Raw genomic sequence first — 17,357 nt, 5'->3', positions numbered from 1 at the left:
TTTACCTGGGGGAGTAGCGGGGCTGAGAGGTGTCCCTACACTGGGTCCCCTCCCAGCCACAGCAGAAGAGAAGCAGGGGAGTACTTGGGTCCACAAGGGACACGAGAATCAAGGTCACTGACCTATGCCAAAGCCACCACTGTTATGGCAAAAGTATTTATTATATACATAAGACTCCAGTCACACTCCACAGGGCAAGGACCAGAATTCGCTATAATACAAATTAACTATAATACAAAGTAACTATAATACAAATTAACTATAATACAAATTAACTATAAAAACATAAAGCACTTTTGGGGCCCAGGCTTTCCACAGGAGGAGAGAGGCACAGGGACGAGCCTGGGGGCTGCTGTGTGACAGGGGGCTGCCCCACACCCTGCCCCCAGCTGTGGTCCCACAGTAACCAGATGTGCAAGTAGGAAAGAACCCAGTTAAGAATTATAGTCACGGGGACTGGCAGGTAGGGGCTGAGCTGAGTGTCACCAGGACAGGAGCGGGGCCTGCATCCCCCAGGGAAAGTGCAGAAGGCACATGGGCAGGGCTCTTTGGAGGGGCTGCGAGGAGGAGGTGGGATCCAACAGTTAGTGCGTGTGGGGCCCCAGGAGATCACAAACACTAACACACCACCCACAGGGACGAGCATCTGGACAACCCTCCCATCCCCTGCACACTTCTGGGATAACGGAGTTCTGTGGCCGATCCGATCCTCAGGGAGAGCACGCGGGGCAGCTTTCAGGGGCCAGAGGTGTGAGGGGGACAGTCCGGCCCCGTGTCCCAGCCCCTCCCCTGCCAGTGCAGTGATTGTCTAAGTCTTCAGGTTAAGAAGGGACCCCCGGCCTCCCTGCTCTGCAGGAGCATCAGTCAACGAGGCGCTTGCGGGGCACTGTCCGCGCTCGGTTGGAGCGGCGAATCTCCTGCTTGGCATCGCGGCACCGCTGGCAGATGAAAATGTCAGGCACGTTGGATTTGCGGATCTTGGCACAGGAGAGGTGGATCCAGGTAGCGCATTCGTTACATTCGATCATGGGCCTCCCTGCAAAGGGCTTCATGCAGAAGCAAGTGATCAGATCCCAGGCATCGTCATCTGCTCAGGGAGAGAGAGAGAGACCCCAGTCAGACACCACCTGAGCAGCTGCAGCTCTGGCTGTGGCCACACCAGCCAATTCCACTGCTGTTAAATGGGACAGCCCCCCACTCACCTTCTGCTTTGGTGTTGGGAACTTCTGTGAATTCGACTGCTAAAGTTGCAAAAGGGAAAAAAAAAAAAACAACAAATCAAAATCAGATGAGTAAGTCAGCCCTACACCCCACTTCAGACCTGTTTCAGGTCTGCATGGCTTGCTCTGCAGAACAGAGCTACCAAAAGGCCTGGTTAGTTTCCTCCCCTCTGCTCCTCAGTCTCCCAGGTCCCAAAAGTATTCTTCTTACTGGGAAAAGCTTGGGCTATGGACAGGCCCTCCCTGTGGCCAGCAAGGGTGGCTCCAGCTGAGGGAGGGACAATGTTTGCCACTGGCTGCAGCACAACAAGACCCCCTGCAGTCCCCCAGACACTTACCACTGAGCTGGGAGGTGTCTCTGCTTGTATCTTCCCCTGTGCTTTGGTCCAAGGTATTACAGGGACTAGGGCTTTTCCTCTCTCCAGAGAAGGAGTCATGCTCCTTAAGCTGAGGATCATCTGCTGGCTTCTCAGTTCCCTGTGCTCCATACATCAAGTCCTTCTCCTCCGTCACTGGCTCCTCCAGGAGGGAGTTGGGCTGGGGGTCCCCAGGCGGGTTGAGGGAAGGCTCCAATAGCTCCTCTTTCACAGGAGACAGCTGTCCTGCCAGCGCAGCCAGCTGCTTCACCCCGTCCTGCTCTGCCCCAAAGTCTTTCCAAGCACTCAGTGGCACCCTCTTCTTCACCTCCTGCTCCAAAATGCGTTTCTTTGCTGGTGGCTTCTTCCGTTTGATTTGCTGGGGCCGGACGTTGTAGAAGGCGGTGGAAAAGGCAGGGCTGCTCATTAGCAGGCCACTGCCCACAGCCCCTCTGGCCACAGCATTCCTGCTCTTCCTATTGTCCATGGGCATGTGGCCATCAGAGGAGTGAGATGAGGTTGAGCTGTCGCTGTCCTGAGTGCTCCCTGTGCTGTTCTGGGGGCTCATGCTGCCTCCGTGGGTCCAGGGCACATACTAGTGGCAAGAGGGGAAGATGAAGGATTAGCAGGGGAGACCAGGGCACAGATATTTGGGGTAAGGACAGAACGACTCTCCAGCAGTGTCTACCCAAACTCCAAGGCCAGACTGGATGGGCCCTGAGTGACCTGATGTAGTGGGCGGCACCCCTGCCCATGGTAGGGGAGCTGAAACTAGATAATCTCTAAGGTCCCTTCCAACCCAAACCAATCCATGATTCTCAAAAGATTAGGAGCTGAGTCTGCACATGGCAGGGAGACCAGGAGAACGAGTGTCTTTGTAGAGGAACACTGTGCAAGCCCACTTACCTCTTCCGGGTAGGGGATGTAGCCTGCATAGGCCAGAACGAAGGTGCAGAACTGGTTGAAATCCTCCACAGTTCTCCGCCGTTTCTGAAGCGGCTGCAAGGAACACCACGAGTGGATTAAAATCCCGGGATATCCCAACCAAACCGATATCACAGCCGGCGCTGGCGGCAGCCTTGGACCACCCGGCAGTTTTACAAGCACAGAATATCGGGGTCACCCAAACACCCATCCTTCCCGTAACTCTCCCTCATCTGCCGAGGAAAATGCAGCCCTTCCCTTTAAACCCCGATCCCGGGCGGGGTGGCGGCGGGGCTGGGCGGGGGGGGAGGGAGGGCCGGACACACGCGACGACACCGTGACGACATGCCGGGACACCCGGAGCCGGCGGCCGCTGGCGGAGCCTGAATCAGCGGCTCGGGGCCCGGTGCCGGCATGCCCACCCACGGGCGGTGACTCCGGGACGGGGGACGCTCCCGGGGCAGCGCCCGGCGCGCTCGGGGCTCGGTCCCGCGGGGGGAGCGGTGGGAGGGCCGGGCGCCGCCGGCAGCACCAGCGCCCCGCCGGGGCAGCCCCGCTCCCCGCGGCCGATCGAGGGGCAGCCGGGGCCGGGCCGCGGCGCTGCCCCCGCGGGGGCGACCGGGGATGGGAGGGGGTGTCGGTGGCGGCCCCCCCGCACCGCCCGTCCCCGCGCCGGGCACCTGATGGCTCCCAAGATGGCGCCGCGCTGCCGGTCCTGCCCCGGCCGACCGGCCGGGGGGGACCCCGCCCCCCAAACCGACACCCCCGCGCCCGCGGCAACCGCGCCGGCACGGGACCCCCCGCTCCCCCCGGAGCGGCGCGGAGCACCCCCGCTCCCCTGCACACACACGGGCACCCCGGCACCCCCGCAGCCCCCAGCCCAGCCGAGCGCCCCGGGCCCCCTCATGGGGACCCCGAGTGCCGCCACGGCCCCCCCCGGGGCGGCATCCCCCGCCCGTGCCCACAGCCGCCCCCCGAGGGCTCCTCTCCCACGCACAGCCCCCACGGGCACACACGGAGCCGCCCCCCCCGCGCACACACAGACACTCACACACACACGGAGCCCCCCCAGCCCTCCACACCAAGCTTCCCCCTCCGGCACCGCCACCCCTCCGCACACAGCGCTCCCCCACGAGGCCCTCCGCCACACACGACCCCCCCCCCCAGTACACACAGACACACACGGAGAGACCCACAGCCCCCCCGCGCGCGCACGGCCACACGGAGGGGACCCCCCCGTACAGCCACACCGAGGGACCCCCCCGTACACACACACAGCGCACAGAGGGCACCCCTGTCCCTACACACACACGCAGAGCGAACCCCCCCGTACACACACACAGCCACGGAGAGCGGACCCGCCCGGACACACAGACACACAGGGGACCCCCTCCCCCTTTCACACACACACTGAGGGGACCCCCCCCCGCACACGGACACACAGAAAGGACTCCCCCCCCCCCACGCACACACACAGGGGGGACCCCCCCGCACACACACAGCCACACGAGCCCACCCCCCTCCGCGCACACACAGGCGATCCCCCCGCTCCGGAGGACACCCCGCACCCCCGATGCCCAGCTCGCAGCCGGCCCCCACCACCATCCGCTCCCCGCCGCCCCACTCACCTCCTCGGGCGCCGGGGACGCGGGGCTGGGCACGGGGCTGCTCCCCGCCGAGCACGGCCCGCCGCGGGGGCAGGGCTCCGCCGGCTGCCCGCCGGCGCTCATGCCGGTGCCGGTGGCGGTGCCGGTAGCAGTCCCGGTGCCGGTAGCAGTCCCGGTGCGGTGCGGTGCGGTGCGGTGCCCGCCGCCGGTGGGAGCGAGGCTCGAGCGCCGCCCCGGCCGCAGGGGCGGGACCACCTGGTGGCGGGGAAGGCGGGGGCGGGGCCTCGCGCCGGCCGTCCCGGTGCGGGGGGGTGCCGGTGAGTGTCCGCCCCTCCCGGTACCGAGTACGGGAGCGCAGCCCGGCTGGACTCGCCCGGACCCGCCGCCGCCGCCAACGGCAACGCCGCGGCACCGCCCAGCGCCCGCGCGGGGCCGCGGCTCAGGGAATGTTGGGGCTCGGGGGGAACTCCGCGTCCGAACGGTCCCCGCGCGCCGGGCCCGGCCCGCACCCACCCCACCCCACCGGGGTGCTCCGTCCGACACGGCTGGAACAGCTCCAGGGCTGGGGCAGCCACCGCTGCTCCGGCCAACCTGTGCCACTGCCGCCACACGCTCCCAGGGAGGAATTTCATCCTAATATCCAAAGTAAGTGTCCCCTCTTTCACTTTAAAGCCATCCCTCCTCTTCTCATCACTATCCGCCTGTGTAAAAAAGTCACTCCCTCTTTTTAAAATATGTCAACAGAAAAAGCCACCCCAGAATTCACATTTTCTTGTTACTAGACAAGGATGGGCACCCCACAAGTACGGACATAGGCAAGGCAAAGATGTTTAATGCCTTCTTTGCTTCAACTTTCAACACCAGTGATGGGCTCTAGGGGTTCCTGAGCTGGAGGACCATGGCTGTGAGAATGATAAACTCCCAGTCGATCCCAAACTTGTGCAGGATCTGTGTTCCAGCCGAAGCCCTTTACAGCAATTCATCCAAGAGTACTCAAAAGAGCTGGTGGATGTCATCATGAGACCCCTCTCAATGATTTTTGAACTGCCATGGGAATCTGGAGAGATCCCACTCGACTGGAAACTGGCAAACATTTTCCCTGAAAGAGCTAGAGGGATGATCCTGGGCACTATAGGCCTGTCAGTCACATTTCAGTGCCTAGTAAAATTATGGAGATTATTCTGAGAGTTATGGAAAAATACCTGAAGGACAAAGCAGGCATCAGCCACAGCCAGCACAAGTTCATGAGGAGAAAGTTCTGCTTGAGAAACTTCCTTTAAGGACAAGGTGACTCAAGTAGTTGATCCAGGGAAGCCTTGATATAAAATGTGGAGTTCAGTAAAGCTTCCAATACGGTCTCTTCCAGGATTCTTCTGGACAGAAAGTCCAGCACACAGCTGGATAAATGTCATGGGATGTGTGAGCAACAGGCTCATGGGTCAGGTTATAGTGAATGGGTTGGCATCAGACTGGTGATCAGTCACTGGGGGGGTTCTGAAGAGCTCAATTTTAAGGCCAGTGCTCTTCAAATCTGCATAAACAACTTGGATGCAGGACTTGAAGATACACCGAGTTTGCCAATGTATCTGAAGCAAGGCAGCTGTTATCAGCAGCCCCCCTGACCGGGCAGCCTGTAGCAGATGCCAAACACAAGGATGTCTTTTGCTGGTCCTGTTCTTGATTTTTACCCACATGCTCTCAGCCTGTTCATGGCTGTTACTCAGAGGCAGCTCTTCAGTACCTGTCCCTTCCTTAGGAGAGTTCAGCACCCCTGTCCCTCCTTCCCTCTTTTCTGAAATCTTGTAGCCCCCATTGCAGTATTCCAGTTGTGTGGCACATCTGTCTCTTTGATAGCAATTATGTCATAGATTTTTAATTGCACCATGGTTTCCAACTCCTCTTGCTTGTTACCCATGCTGCATGCTTTGGTGTGGAGACACTTCAGATGGGGGCCTTTTGCCATTTGGGAGAAGCCCTGCCTGCTAATTCCTTTGAGACAATTTATGGGTATTACCCCATTGCTTCCTAAGGTGTTGATGTTTCCTTGTTCCTCTCTGACACCCAGAAACACATCCCCATTCCCTGCTCAATGTAATTTAAAGATCTGCCCCCTTCCTCCTGCCCACCCTGGCCCATTTCCCCCTCAAACCACAACTGGACCTGATACCCTCCAGAGCTGACATCCAACCCAGCCTCACACCAGCTCCATGCCCTGAAAGGTGGCTGGTGGTCTCCCACTGCCCGGTGGGACACTGGCACACTCCATCCAGGAGGTCACAGCCTCACCTGCACCACAGAGCTGCCATTTAACTCAGAGAGAATAATCTGGAAACCATCTCCCCCTCCCCAGCCTTGTGTTTGAGGCAAAGGCAGGACAATCCCCCTCTCCCCTCCAAAATCAAGCCCCAGAACACCCAAGGAAAGGAGAGCATTGCACCCACTGCGTCCCGGGTTTATTTACACCACAGCCTCTGTGTGGGTGGGCAGGGAGGGATGCTGGGCAGCCCACCCCAGGGCAGTCACCCCCGAGCCGGCTCAAAGGCAAGGCAGGCAGCGAGGCGGTACCGGCAGCAGCACAGGGAAAGGAGCAGGGAGCACACCCGGCAGACCCGGGCTCTGGCTCCCTTGGCACTACAGACGTAAGCAAGCCCCGGCATCGGGGGGCTGGGGAAGAGGCAGGGGTCACTTTTAGCAGCAAATGCCTCGTTTCCCTCCAAGGCAGCAGGGAGGACAGTGGCATGTGATGGAGCCGGACTAGTGCTCAGGCAATTAAACAAAAAAACAAAGAAAGAAAAAGGCAGAGGGTGAAGCGAAGAAACACGGAGAACAGCTCTTCTGCCCTGCAGAGCACGGAGTTAAACCGAGGGTCAGGGTGCTCTGCCTTCCCTCCTCTCGGCACAGCAGCAGCTCCAGGCACAGCCTTCCCAGCGTGCCCGGTGCCAGGCACAGCCCTGGCCAGTGCCAGAGCCCTGGCGTGCCCCTGGCCCCGCACACCGGGCTCCTGCTCCGCGCTGTCCTTCCAGCCGGCCCCGGGAGGGGGAGAGCAGCTCAGGTGGCAGTTTGATGGCATGGCTGACGGTCCATGTGGGCAGCAGCGTCCTCGGCGCTCTGCCAGGCACAGTTGGGATGGAAGCCGAGGTGGCTGAGCTTTGTCCTCCAGCCCCTGGCGCAGTCCGGCTCCCACCTGCCTTATAGGAAACCCTCCTTGCGGAACTGCTCCTTCAGGATGTCCCTGTACTGGTCAAAGCCACCCTCGATGCGGGTGACGGTGCCGTTCTCACACACCCACAGCTCCTGGCACACCAGGCGGATGAAGCGCTCGTCATGGGACACCAGGATTATGCCACCCTGTCAATACACAATTGGGAAAATGGGGAACTCAGTGGAGCATAACCCAGGACTGGTGGCACGGAGACCTTGTGCCTCTGTCTAGCCTGTGCCCAGCACTTCAGGTTTCCATCAGCTCCTAGGAAAACTTAACAGTATTTTACTGGCAGGGAGCTCATCCCAGCTTTTCCTCCCTTCAGGGGGACAGACAGATCAGCTATGGAGGAGCCATGTGCAGTAGTAACATATTTAATCTCCTCTCTCAGAAGGCAAGTGCAAGGTTTGTTACTGCCTCTCCAGGTCTCCAGCAACTTCAGGGATGGAGAATCCACACAAAGTCAGTAACAGTGAAAAGGTGTCTGGGCAGGGCCCTGAGCAGCCACAGCTAAGCTTTTCTGTCATACGAAAACTGCCCCATCCTGAGCAACAACCAGTGAGATCCAGGTTGACCACAGTGATATCTGGAGGCTGAGTCTTTGGAGATCAGGCATAAAATGTGCCTATGGAAGATCTGAGTGGCCTCAAGGCAAGGCTGGGAGCTGCACACAGCATGTGAGAAGCCAGAGTGTAGGTGAGGATGGGACAAGGTGCTCTCTGGGCTGCTACTGCCCCTCTCAGCCACTCCTAGCCAAAGCCATCATGAAAACAAACCACCAGGATGGATGGCTAAGGCAGACATGTGACTGATTTCCCAAATTCTGTCCCAGACTTGAAGTCACTGCTGGTATTTCACCATCCACCTCTGGCTGAGATACCAAGTAACTTGAGCTGGAGGCTGCAGAAGGTGTTAGAAAAACAAGGGATGCTGCTGGGAGAACCTTACCCGGAACTTATTCAGTGCCTTTGCCAGTGCCTCAATGGTCTCCATGTCCAGGTGATTTGTTGGCTCATCCAGGATGTAGAAGTTTGGACTGGAAGACAAGACAGCTTTGAGGATGCAGTGAAACAGGCTGGGTATGCACCCTGACTGCTGCTTTAGCTGCTTAGAGCCACAGCCATTGGCATGTGCCTGACCCCAGGATTGGCACTGCCCAGTCCCAGGGACACCTCTTATCCCTGTGAGCCCACCTGCCTCCTTCCACATCCCCCCAGCGTGACACCTCCCTCTCCATAAAAACCCCCAAGGACAAGGACAAGGACAAGGCTTCTGTGGGGTAGCAGAAATTCCTTGGATGATGGATGAAGTAGACTCCTAGTGAAGTAAGCTCCAGGGATGAAGCCATGCAAAAATGAACAGCACTGGGGAGAACATTACCAGGGCATGGTCATCTGGGCAAAGGCCACCCGACTCTTCTGGCCCCCGGACAGGCTGGCCACGGGGCGCACGGCCAGCTCCCCCGAGATGCCGTAGCTCCCCAGCTGGTGCCGGTACTCCTCCTCTGTCTTCCCTGCAGGATCAGGTCACAACACAGCTATGGCACGCCTGGTGTGACACAGGGTCACAGCTGGACAGCCTCTGCCAGGCCAGCAAACGGGAGATCAGCAGCACTTCCAGGCAATTCCCTCCCGTGCAGGGAAAACCTGACTGACACAATCAGGACAGGGGCTGCAGGGCTGGTGACTGACACCGAGTGATGCTACTCCCAAGTCCCTGTCACTGTGCCAAGTAATGGAGAAAGGAACCAGAAAGGAACCACAGGTTTTGGCAACTGGGAAAGGGGCATCCAGTGCTCATCCTATGAGCAGGAAAGCAGCTCATCTGCCCCCAAAACTTGGCACCAGCCTGAGATCTGCAGACTAGCAGCTATCCCTGCTTCTCATAGCTGATGAATGAACTTGGCTAGACGAGGGGAGTTATCCCAACATTGGCAGTGACCCTTAAGCACTGATGGCACAGAGTCTTCTGCCCAGGAGCATGGACAAATCAATGCTCCTCCATGCACAGCACAGGAGACCTCGGGGATCAACAAAAACTCACCTGGGAACTTTCTAGCCAGTAACTCTACAGCACTGATATTCAAGTCTAGTTGATCCACATGATGCTGGCTGAAATAACCAATCTTTAGGTTTCTGCAGAATGAGAAGAGTGATTGGGAGCTGGTACCAGACCCTACAAACACAGCATTCATAGCTGCAGTGCCGTAAGGGGGCACATGTGTGGCCCCCAGCTGCACCATCCCTCCCAGTCCTCCAGCCCTTCCAACCAGGTACCTGTGAGCATGTCTGATCCCTCTGACTGGTGCCAGCTCTCCCATTAAGATCTTTAGCATGGTTGACTTGCCAGCTCCGTTTTCCCCAACCTAGAGAAGCAGCAACAGCATTGAAGAATGTGAAAACCATGAAGGCACTTTAGAGAGGGAGGCAATGATCAGGGAATTTCAGTTCTGGCAGATGATGAGGGGGAGCAGGACAGAGCACAAATGGTGTACCAGGAAGCTGCATTTCTATCACTGACAAGCAGCACTGGCAGCAGTGCCAGATGTTCCCTCCCCAACTCTCATGCCTAGGGATCACCCAGTCCCAGCCTCATCTGCAAGCACAGTGTCTGCTGCCCCATCCAACAGCAGGGCCTCCACTACATGCTGCTGTCATCTGACTGGAATTGTATATGGATCCAGTCTCTTCCCAGAGGTATGCAGTGAAAGGATGAAATCACAAGTTCTATGCAGTACTAGGGAAAATGTCCAGTGTTCCTCAAAATGAGGATGATCAAAATGCTCTGATGGGACCCAGCTGAATGGAAGAAATGGTCCTCCCTGGAAACATCCAAAATTCAACTGGACAAGGACCTGAGCAACCTGACCTATAATAAAAGCTATCCCTGCTTTGAGCAGGGTCCTCCCAAGGTCCCTCACAGCCTCCATTATTCTGCCATCCCACATACCACACAGATGCGGGACTCCAGGTCGGCAGACACAGAGAGGGAATGAAAGATGTAGTGACTTGGCTCATAATAAAAATCTACTTCATCCAGCTGCAGGATTGGGGGGGAGAACTTCTCAAAGCCATCAGGGAACCTGAGGAGGCAGGAAGAAGGAGAGAGATGGCCAGGAACTTCAGAGACTCCCAACCACCCAGAACAGCCCAGGTGACAAGGAGGGCTCCCTACCATGCAGGGCCTCAGGGAAGGATGGTCAGGAGAAAGCAACAAAGACCTGTAGCCCTGGCCCCAAGAGGGAACCCAGCCTGAATGAGGAGACCTGTCTGGTCTCCCTGTCAGAGTAAAACTAGCCCACACAAAGGGGTGGTTGTCCCAGCTGGGACAGCACCCTGGAGAAGCTCATGTCAGAAATGGAGCCAGGTGCCCTCCAAAAATGGCTCAGGGGACACTTACCTGATGATCACCTCAGATTCCTTGTCCACAGGTTTCAGCACTGGCCTGAAAGACGAGGAAACACATAACCAAGGTGCTCTGCACTGTGGGTCTGCTCCCACACCAAAAGCCCAGGGTAGAGCCTTTAGCTCTGTGGCACCTCATCCTAACCAAAGCCTCTGGACCAGAGACGGGCACCCAAACCACAACTGTATCTGCCAGGTTCCCTGGGAACCTCCATTTCTTCCCATGAGCAATGCCCCTTTCCCACTTCCAGAGAGGAGCAGGACAGGCACTCACAGCTTCTCCAATAGCTTGAGCTTGCTCTGGACCTGGGACGCCCGGTTGGCGTTGTAGCGAAAGCGGTCAATGAAAACCTGGGGAGAGAAAAGCATCAGAGAGCCCCAATTCCCCTTCAGCACCAGCCACCCTGCTCACTGCCAAACCTACAGCAGCAAGGCAGAGAGAGAGGGACAAGGCTGGGAGAAGAATGCCCCAGCTCCACTGGCTCCTCCCAGTACCTGGATGTGCTCACGGTACTGCTGCTGGGCCTCGTACTCTCGCTGCTGGTTCTTGAGCCTCTCCTCCTTGATCTTGATGAAGTTCTCAAAGTCCCCCCGGTACATGTCCAGCCGCTGCGAGTGCAGGTGGATGATGTCCGTGGCCACCGCGTTCAGGAAGTTCCTGTCGTGGGACACCACGAGGATGGTCGACTGCCAGGTCTGGAGGAGACAGCACGAGGGAGGCCTGAGCACCACCAAGGCAGAGCTCGGGGGTTGGTGCCACCACCCAGGGAGGTGAGGACATGTCCCTCCCTCACCCTTTCTTTGTATCAAGGTCTTCTCCCCCCCCATACCTGTAGGTAGCTCTCCAGCCACAGAATTGCCCTCACATCCAGCATGTTCGTTGGCTCTGAGGGAAGGGGAAAAGGCACTGAGGTCAGGAGGGATAGGCATGGCTGGATTATATTTTTTTCCCATAGGAAAGGTTAGTGATCTGCACTGGGCAGGAAAGAGCCTGCCTGGAGACCTTCCCTGCCCAGCTCTGGGAACATGTAGGGTGTAATGCTGTGTGTGCATGGGGCTGAGGCTCAGGCAGGGATGCTCCTCACAGCAGCATCTCACCCAGACTCCCTACCCAACCTGGGCATGCTCTGCAGTGAAGGGACTTCCCTCAGCACACACTGGCAGCCAGGGTGCATTCCAGGGACTAGCAAGGGAAAGGGAACAAAACTTGGGGCAGGATGACATGCACACCACCTGGCTGGAGCAAAGGTCAGGGATCTGCTGAGCACAGTGAGAGCTGCTGCCCAGGCAGAATTCCCCGTGCCACTGCTGCCAACTGTGCTGCCAGGCCAGCCCATCACACGGGGCTATTTTGAGCAGGCAGATAAAGGCCATGGCATGTTCTCAACCCCAGGAAAGGCACAGGCAGGCACAGCAGTGTCAGAGGGAGACTCACAGTATCAACTTACCATCCAGCAGAAGGAGATCTGGCCTGGGGAAACAAGACATGGGTATCAGAAGCAGAAGGGGCACAGGGTCAGTGCAGAGTGTCTCATCACAGACACAGAGCTGCAGTGCCTCCAACACCCCCACCTCAAGAGCCTGGGTTGAGAGGGCCCCCAGGCAGCACCCCTGCAGCACAGACAACAAGGAGGCTTAACCCCAGAGCATGAAAGCCTGGACACCAACCTGGCAAACAGGGCTCTGGCTAAGGCCAGTCTCATTCTCCAGCCTCCAGAAAACTCTCTGAGGAGAGAAGATGCAGAGAGGGGTTACTGTCCAACACAGAACCATTGTGTTTGCCTGCCTGCAGGATCCCTGCTCCCCCACGGCTCTTTTGGCTCTGCTGTCATCAGAGGGAACTTGTCCCTGCAGAGATTTCAGGCACAGCACAAGATCTGAGGTCCAGCAGGAAGGTGGCAGGAGACCACAGGCACCCCCAGGGCAGGAGACCACATTGGATGGGCAAGAATAAACCCTTGCTCTTCCTTACAGCCATAGCAGTGCCTGTGGCTCAACTGGAACATTTCCCCAACCTCATCACTGCCTCAGTGCCCAAAGTTTGGAAACTTACTTGGTTGTCTGTTGTTGCATCTTTGCATTAAAGCCCAGCCCAGCAAGAATGACGGAGGCCCTGGGAAAAAGGGGAGAGAACTGGAATCCAGCTACAGCATCCAATGGCAGGGCACAGCACGAGGTTTCAGACCCACAACAACCAAGGGATCTCTGCTGCATATTGTAAAGCCATTCTGGTGCATGAAAATTTCCCTGCACACCCCAGAGAAGCACTTGGCTAGGAAATGCAGCCCAGCAGGGCACAGCATCCACAGGAAATCCCAGGAGATCTGCAAAGAGTTTTCATCTCTTTGGCCAGGAAGAAAGTCACGCCACCACTACCATCCCAAAAATGCTCCTCAGGCACCAAGAACCTAGGGAGGTCAGATGGCAGCAGCAGCAACAATACAAGAAATCTGGGAGAACAAAAAAATCCCTCCAGCCTCAGCAGAAAGCTCAACTGTTCCTAAACCAGCAGAGCTGTGACAGAGAAGAGACAAGAAGAAAAGCAGGGAAAACCCCATCCCCACATGCTGGATCCCAAGGCTACACCATGACCCTTCCACACCCCAAACCACTGCTCAGCCCTGGCCATGCCAACACACAGCAGTGCTCACAGGGTGTCTCACCTTGCTGGGGCCTTGTCTGCCTCAATCTCCTCCAGCTTAGCATAGATCTCTGACAGTCTGGCACCTTCTGTCCCTTCTCCCCTAGGGCAGAAAAAGGAGGAGTGTGTGGGACTCACCAAGTCAGGGTTTGAGTGTTGGGAGACGCTGATCTCCCCAGGCAGGACTAAAGTGGGGAAGATACAGCCCACCCCTGCCAGAGCCTGGCTTTGGAAGGGACAGACCTCAGAATGAGACCTTGAGGTGAAGAGGCCACAGAAGGGCTGGAAATCCAGGGGATGCCCTCACCTGCCAGAACTGATCTTGGCTGTCAGGTCCCTCTCCTCCCGCAGCAGGCTCTCACGAGTGGTGTCACACTCCAGCACACTCTGCAGCGCTGGTGTGTCATCCCCTGCCACCTCCTGCTCCACGTGCAGGATGCTGATGTGCGAGGGGATGCGCAGGCTCTGGCTGGCGATCATCTTCAGCAGCGTGGTCTTCCCCAGCCCGTTCCTGCCCACCAGCCCGTAGCGCCGCCCAAAGGCCAGGTTCAGGTCTGCTCCTGTCAGCAGGACACTGCAGCAAGGGAACAGGCAGCTCCCTGCTCAGACTGTCCCATGAAGAGGGGATAACTGACAGCCACCTGCCCCTGCTGTATTTCAGGCTGTGCTGCAGCCAAGCAAAAATCACAGGCTTCTGCCGCCCAAAGCCAATAGGGTCAGTGCCCACCTCGTTGCCTGATCTTTGCCACACTCTCTGTAACTTCTCAACTGCTCTCCAACCCAGCCTCAATCCCCCATGGTCCAGAATCCCAGGCAGGCTCTGTCCCAGTCCCCAGTGCACTCACCGCTCCCCGAAGGACACGTCGAAGTTCTCGATGCGCACATCGTACGACTTGTTCTTGCCTGACGACTCCATGCGAGTCTCCTTCTTGCTGGAAGCCTGGCTGGCAGACGCCTCCTCAAGGACTCTGAGGACAGGCAGAACACAGAGAGGGGGCTCAACAGGAAAGCTCTGGTACAGCCAGATCCCAGCCATGCTCAGCAGAGAGGATGGGGATGTTCAAAGTGCCCTGCACACTCACACAGGGCCAGATGACTTCAGGGAATCCCGCTCCAGCCTCTTGTCCTGCTTGGCTTTCAGCCTGGCTTCTGCCTTCTCCAGTTTCTTGGCATTCACCATCTGGGACACAGAACAGAGTTTGAAGAAGACAGAGCATCTTCAGCAAAACCCCCAAAAGCCCAGCTCTGGGAGAAAAAAGATCAATCAACCTCTCAAGCCTGGAAGAAAGGGAGGGAGGAAGGACAGGGAAACTGGGACAGATCCAACCATATTTTGAGGAGGCTAATCAGGCCAGGAAGCTACCTCAGGAATGAAGTCCTAAATCAACAGCTCATACACAAGTTTTGCCTCAGCAAGGCAGTGGTTTTGGCTGACCCTCTCATACAGTCAGTATCTGTAGTTCCAGGGATCTGGATCAGCCCAGTCACTTCAGCAGCAGCAGCCTGCCATCCCAGTGCCTCTTCTGGCATACCCTGCACCCACCCTTGAAGTGCACCATGAGGTGTTTCCCTTCCCAACACGTTACACCTTAGCCAGTTTGGAACAAACTCTTCTTGAGCAGTGGATCAGAGACAAAAAGCATTTAATTAACCCTGAAGGCAAGAAGGCGCCAAGTGTTTAAACCTGGCTTCTGGTCTTGGCCAGGCTTTCAGCCCACTCCAGCTTATTCCTGCACAGAGTCAAATATTTGTGGCTGACCAAGAACACTCCTAGGTATTTCTAGGCAACTCTGCAGGCACCGGAGCACGTTAGAGACCTGCATGCCAGACTGAAGAGAGTCTTGTTGCTAGAGCTGTGACTCCACACCTACAGAGAGAGTCACTCTGTAAACCATACCCAGCTTTCTGAATCTCCTAGTAAGACATGTCCTGCAAAGCTTGACAGGCCTCCCCAGGCCTGCTCAGAATCATCTCCAATTTTTCTGAAGATTCTTTTTTTGAATTGCAGACATGAGAGCTGGAAAGTGAATCCACATGTAACAACTCTGGTGCCAAAACCAGCCAGAGCTGCCAGGTTCTGGTAAAGACTCCCGTTCAGACACGTGGGAATCGTGTTAGGTCTCAGCCTCCAAGTGAAGGGTTCTCATCCTCAACACATTAACCCATGGAAAGGGAGCTCTGGGAGGGACCAGCCTGCAATGACACTGCCCACACTGTGGAGCTACTGCTATCCTTGCTTGGTGGATGTACACCTGCACCTCACCCATTCTCAGATTTTGGCACATCCAACACAGACAGCAAGCCAAGGCTGCTCCTGAGCAGCTACACATTCCATCAATACAGACATCCTGATTTCCTCAGGTCATGGAGTGGAACTACTTCCAAAGTTCTCTGCTCTTGATCTTATTTCCCAAACCACAACAATCTACCTGGCTCTAGAGCTTAAAATATCCCTGCAGCAGCCCTCTGCTAACTTTCCACCTGTAACACCTCTCTCTCCTGCAATTAAAGCATGGCTTTACCCCTTGCTGAATATTCAAGATGTCATTCAGGGACATCCTATTTGCTGTAGGAGCCAAAGGTCCTCGCAAAAGTCAGAGTTCACTAAGAAATTACAGCAAAACAGATCTCGTCAGATTAATAAGCTACTAACTCATCTGGAGCCTCTTCACCAGACCAAGGTCAAGAGTTCCCCAAATTATAGAGAGCTTGACAAGGAGAAGCAGTTCCCCCTGCAGCTATACTCCTAACCAGGCTGCTGCCTGCCTTGGCTGCTCTCCAAGGGCAACCTGGACTGGAGCAGGGCAGGGCACCTGCAGCCCCACGTGCCAGCTGCTCCCACAAGGAAGGGCACAGCCCTCACTCACCGAGCTCTGGCCTCTCTTCAGCAGCAGCCCCGGCAGCAGATCCGCGCTGGCGTCGCCTGCAAGGAGACGGTGGGGTTGGGCTTGGTGAGCACGTGTGCCAGGGAGGCTCTGCAAAGCCCTGCCTCAATGACCACCCATGCCCAGACACGACTGATCCCTCCCCCGACAGCATGAGGGGAGCAAAGGGCATCTCTCCACCTTCACCCCAGCTCACCCCTGGGCACTGCTGCCCGGAGCTCAGCAGCACAACGGGAAACAGATGTGTGCCTGTGGGGGAGAGCCTGAGGCTCCCCTCCCAAGGTCAGGAGAGCATCCCCAGCGCCCCGAGCCCTCCCGAGCTCCAGCACCCCGATGGCAGGGCGTGAGCCGAGGGCATCACTCACCGTATCCATCGGTGATCTGGGAAAGCTGGATGGGGGCATCCAGCAACACCTGGCTGCAGCGCTGGGCTTGGCCCTCGTCCCTGCGGAGAGGAGGAGGAGGGTGAGGTGCGTGAGTGGGGTGAGGAGGTGCGAGGGGACGCGGGGTACCCTTACAGCTGCAGGGTGTTGAAGAGGCGCTGGCAGATCTCCCTGATGGCGCCGTCGTCCTTGGTGTCCTGCGACACCTCCCGCAGCAGAGCGCCCACCGCCTCCTCCAGCTCCTCTACCGATTCGAAGTCCGCCCCGCCGCCGTGCAGGATCCCTGCGGGCACACGGCGCTGCACACCCCGCCGCTGTCGCGACAGGTGGCACCTCCCGGTCCCCCCACCGCACCCCGCCCCGCCGCCTGTCGCGATTCGGGCGCTGCCGCCACAGCGGGGAGATGTCGCGACATGCGGCGCCGCGGGAGGCCGAGCCACAGCGGGCAGGCGGGAGCCGCTCACCCGTCACGTAAGCGAAGAGCTCGCCGTCCAAGTCGGGGAACTCGGAGCGGAGGATGTCGGCGCAGGACGCCATGGCGGGGCGGGCCCGCCCCGCGGAGCCGCCGCCGCCGCTCGAAGCCGGAAGGGACGCTGGGCACTGCCGGGAAGGAGGCGGGCGGCCGCCATGGCGCAGGGGCCGCCGGGAGATGTAGTCCGGGCCGGACTGCGCCTGCGCACTCCGGGGCCAGGCTGGTGCTCGCGGCGCCACGTGCCGGCACGGCGGCAACCGGGA

The 17,357-nt window shown here is 57.8% G+C and overlaps 2 protein-coding genes across 3 annotated transcripts; both read right to left on the bottom strand.

The window, feature by feature from the left end:
* Positions 1-142: 142 nt before the first annotated feature.
* Positions 143-4,331, bottom strand: LOC135451753 (PHD finger protein 13-like). Its single transcript, XM_064721229.1, has 5 exons — positions 4,129-4,331; positions 2,483-2,575; positions 1,559-2,171; positions 1,203-1,241; positions 143-1,087 (listed from the first exon to the last, which is right to left on the bottom strand). Exons 1-5 carry the CDS (start codon positions 4,228-4,230, stop codon positions 861-863), a joined length of 1,074 nt encoding a protein of 357 aa, XP_064577299.1. The 5' UTR covers positions 4,231-4,331; the 3' UTR covers positions 143-860.
* Positions 4,332-6,538: 2,207 nt separating this feature from the next.
* On the bottom strand, positions 6,539-17,227 carry ABCF3 (ATP binding cassette subfamily F member 3). 2 transcript variants are annotated; one of them, XM_064721088.1, is made up of 22 exons: positions 17,087-17,227; positions 16,758-16,905; positions 16,605-16,684; positions 16,222-16,277; positions 14,437-14,534; positions 14,200-14,322; positions 13,662-13,928; positions 13,377-13,457; positions 12,767-12,826; positions 12,382-12,438; positions 12,162-12,184; positions 11,544-11,599; positions 11,209-11,409; positions 10,988-11,064; positions 10,709-10,753; positions 10,259-10,391; positions 9,586-9,674; positions 9,353-9,444; positions 8,690-8,822; positions 8,258-8,345; positions 7,292-7,455; positions 7,082-7,215 (listed from the first exon to the last, which is right to left on the bottom strand). In XM_064721088.1, exons 1-21 carry the CDS (start codon positions 17,157-17,159, stop codon positions 7,297-7,299), a joined length of 2,139 nt encoding a protein of 712 aa, XP_064577158.1. In that variant the 5' UTR covers positions 17,160-17,227; the 3' UTR covers positions 7,082-7,215; positions 7,292-7,296. The 2 variants fall into 2 exon arrangements, with proteins under 2 accessions (XP_064577157.1, XP_064577158.1); XM_064721087.1 differs by having other exon boundaries at positions 6,539-7,455.
* Between the last annotated feature and the right edge of the window lie 130 nt (positions 17,228-17,357).

This window comes from Zonotrichia leucophrys, chromosome 9, assembly GCF_028769735.1.
Source record: "Zonotrichia leucophrys gambelii isolate GWCS_2022_RI chromosome 9, RI_Zleu_2.0, whole genome shotgun sequence".
NCBI lineage: Eukaryota > Metazoa > Chordata > Aves > Passeriformes > Passerellidae > Zonotrichia > Zonotrichia leucophrys.
Note: the sequence above shows the minus strand (reverse complement) of the source record. Positions and strands in the feature narration are given on the sequence as shown.

Excerpts from the sequence above, each read along its gene's own strand:
- ABCF3 (XM_064721087.1), bottom strand. The coding sequence starts at position 17,159 with ATGGCGTCCTGCGCCGACATCCTCCGCTCCGAGTTCCCCGACTTGGAC. Across the intron at positions 16,685-16,757 it reads CTCTTCAACACCCTGCAGCT|GGACGAGGGCCAAGCCCAGC; the intron begins GTAAGGGTACCC and ends TCCTCTCCGCAG. Across the intron at positions 14,323-14,436 it reads CTGAAGTCATCTGGCCCTGT|AGTCCTTGAGGAGGCGTCTG; the intron begins GTGAGTGTGCAG and ends GCCTGTCCTCAG.
- LOC135451753 (XM_064721229.1), bottom strand. The coding sequence starts at position 4,230 with ATGAGCGCCGGCGGGCAGCCGGCGGAGCCCTGCCCCCGCGGCGGGCCG. Across the intron at positions 2,576-4,128 it reads CGTCCCCGGCGCCCGAGGAG|CCGCTTCAGAAACGGCGGAG; the intron begins GTGAGTGGGGCG and ends TGTTCCTTGCAG. Across the intron at positions 1,088-1,202 it reads TCCCAACACCAAAGCAGAAG|ATGACGATGCCTGGGATCTG; the intron begins GTGAGTGGGGGG and ends CTCCCTGAGCAG.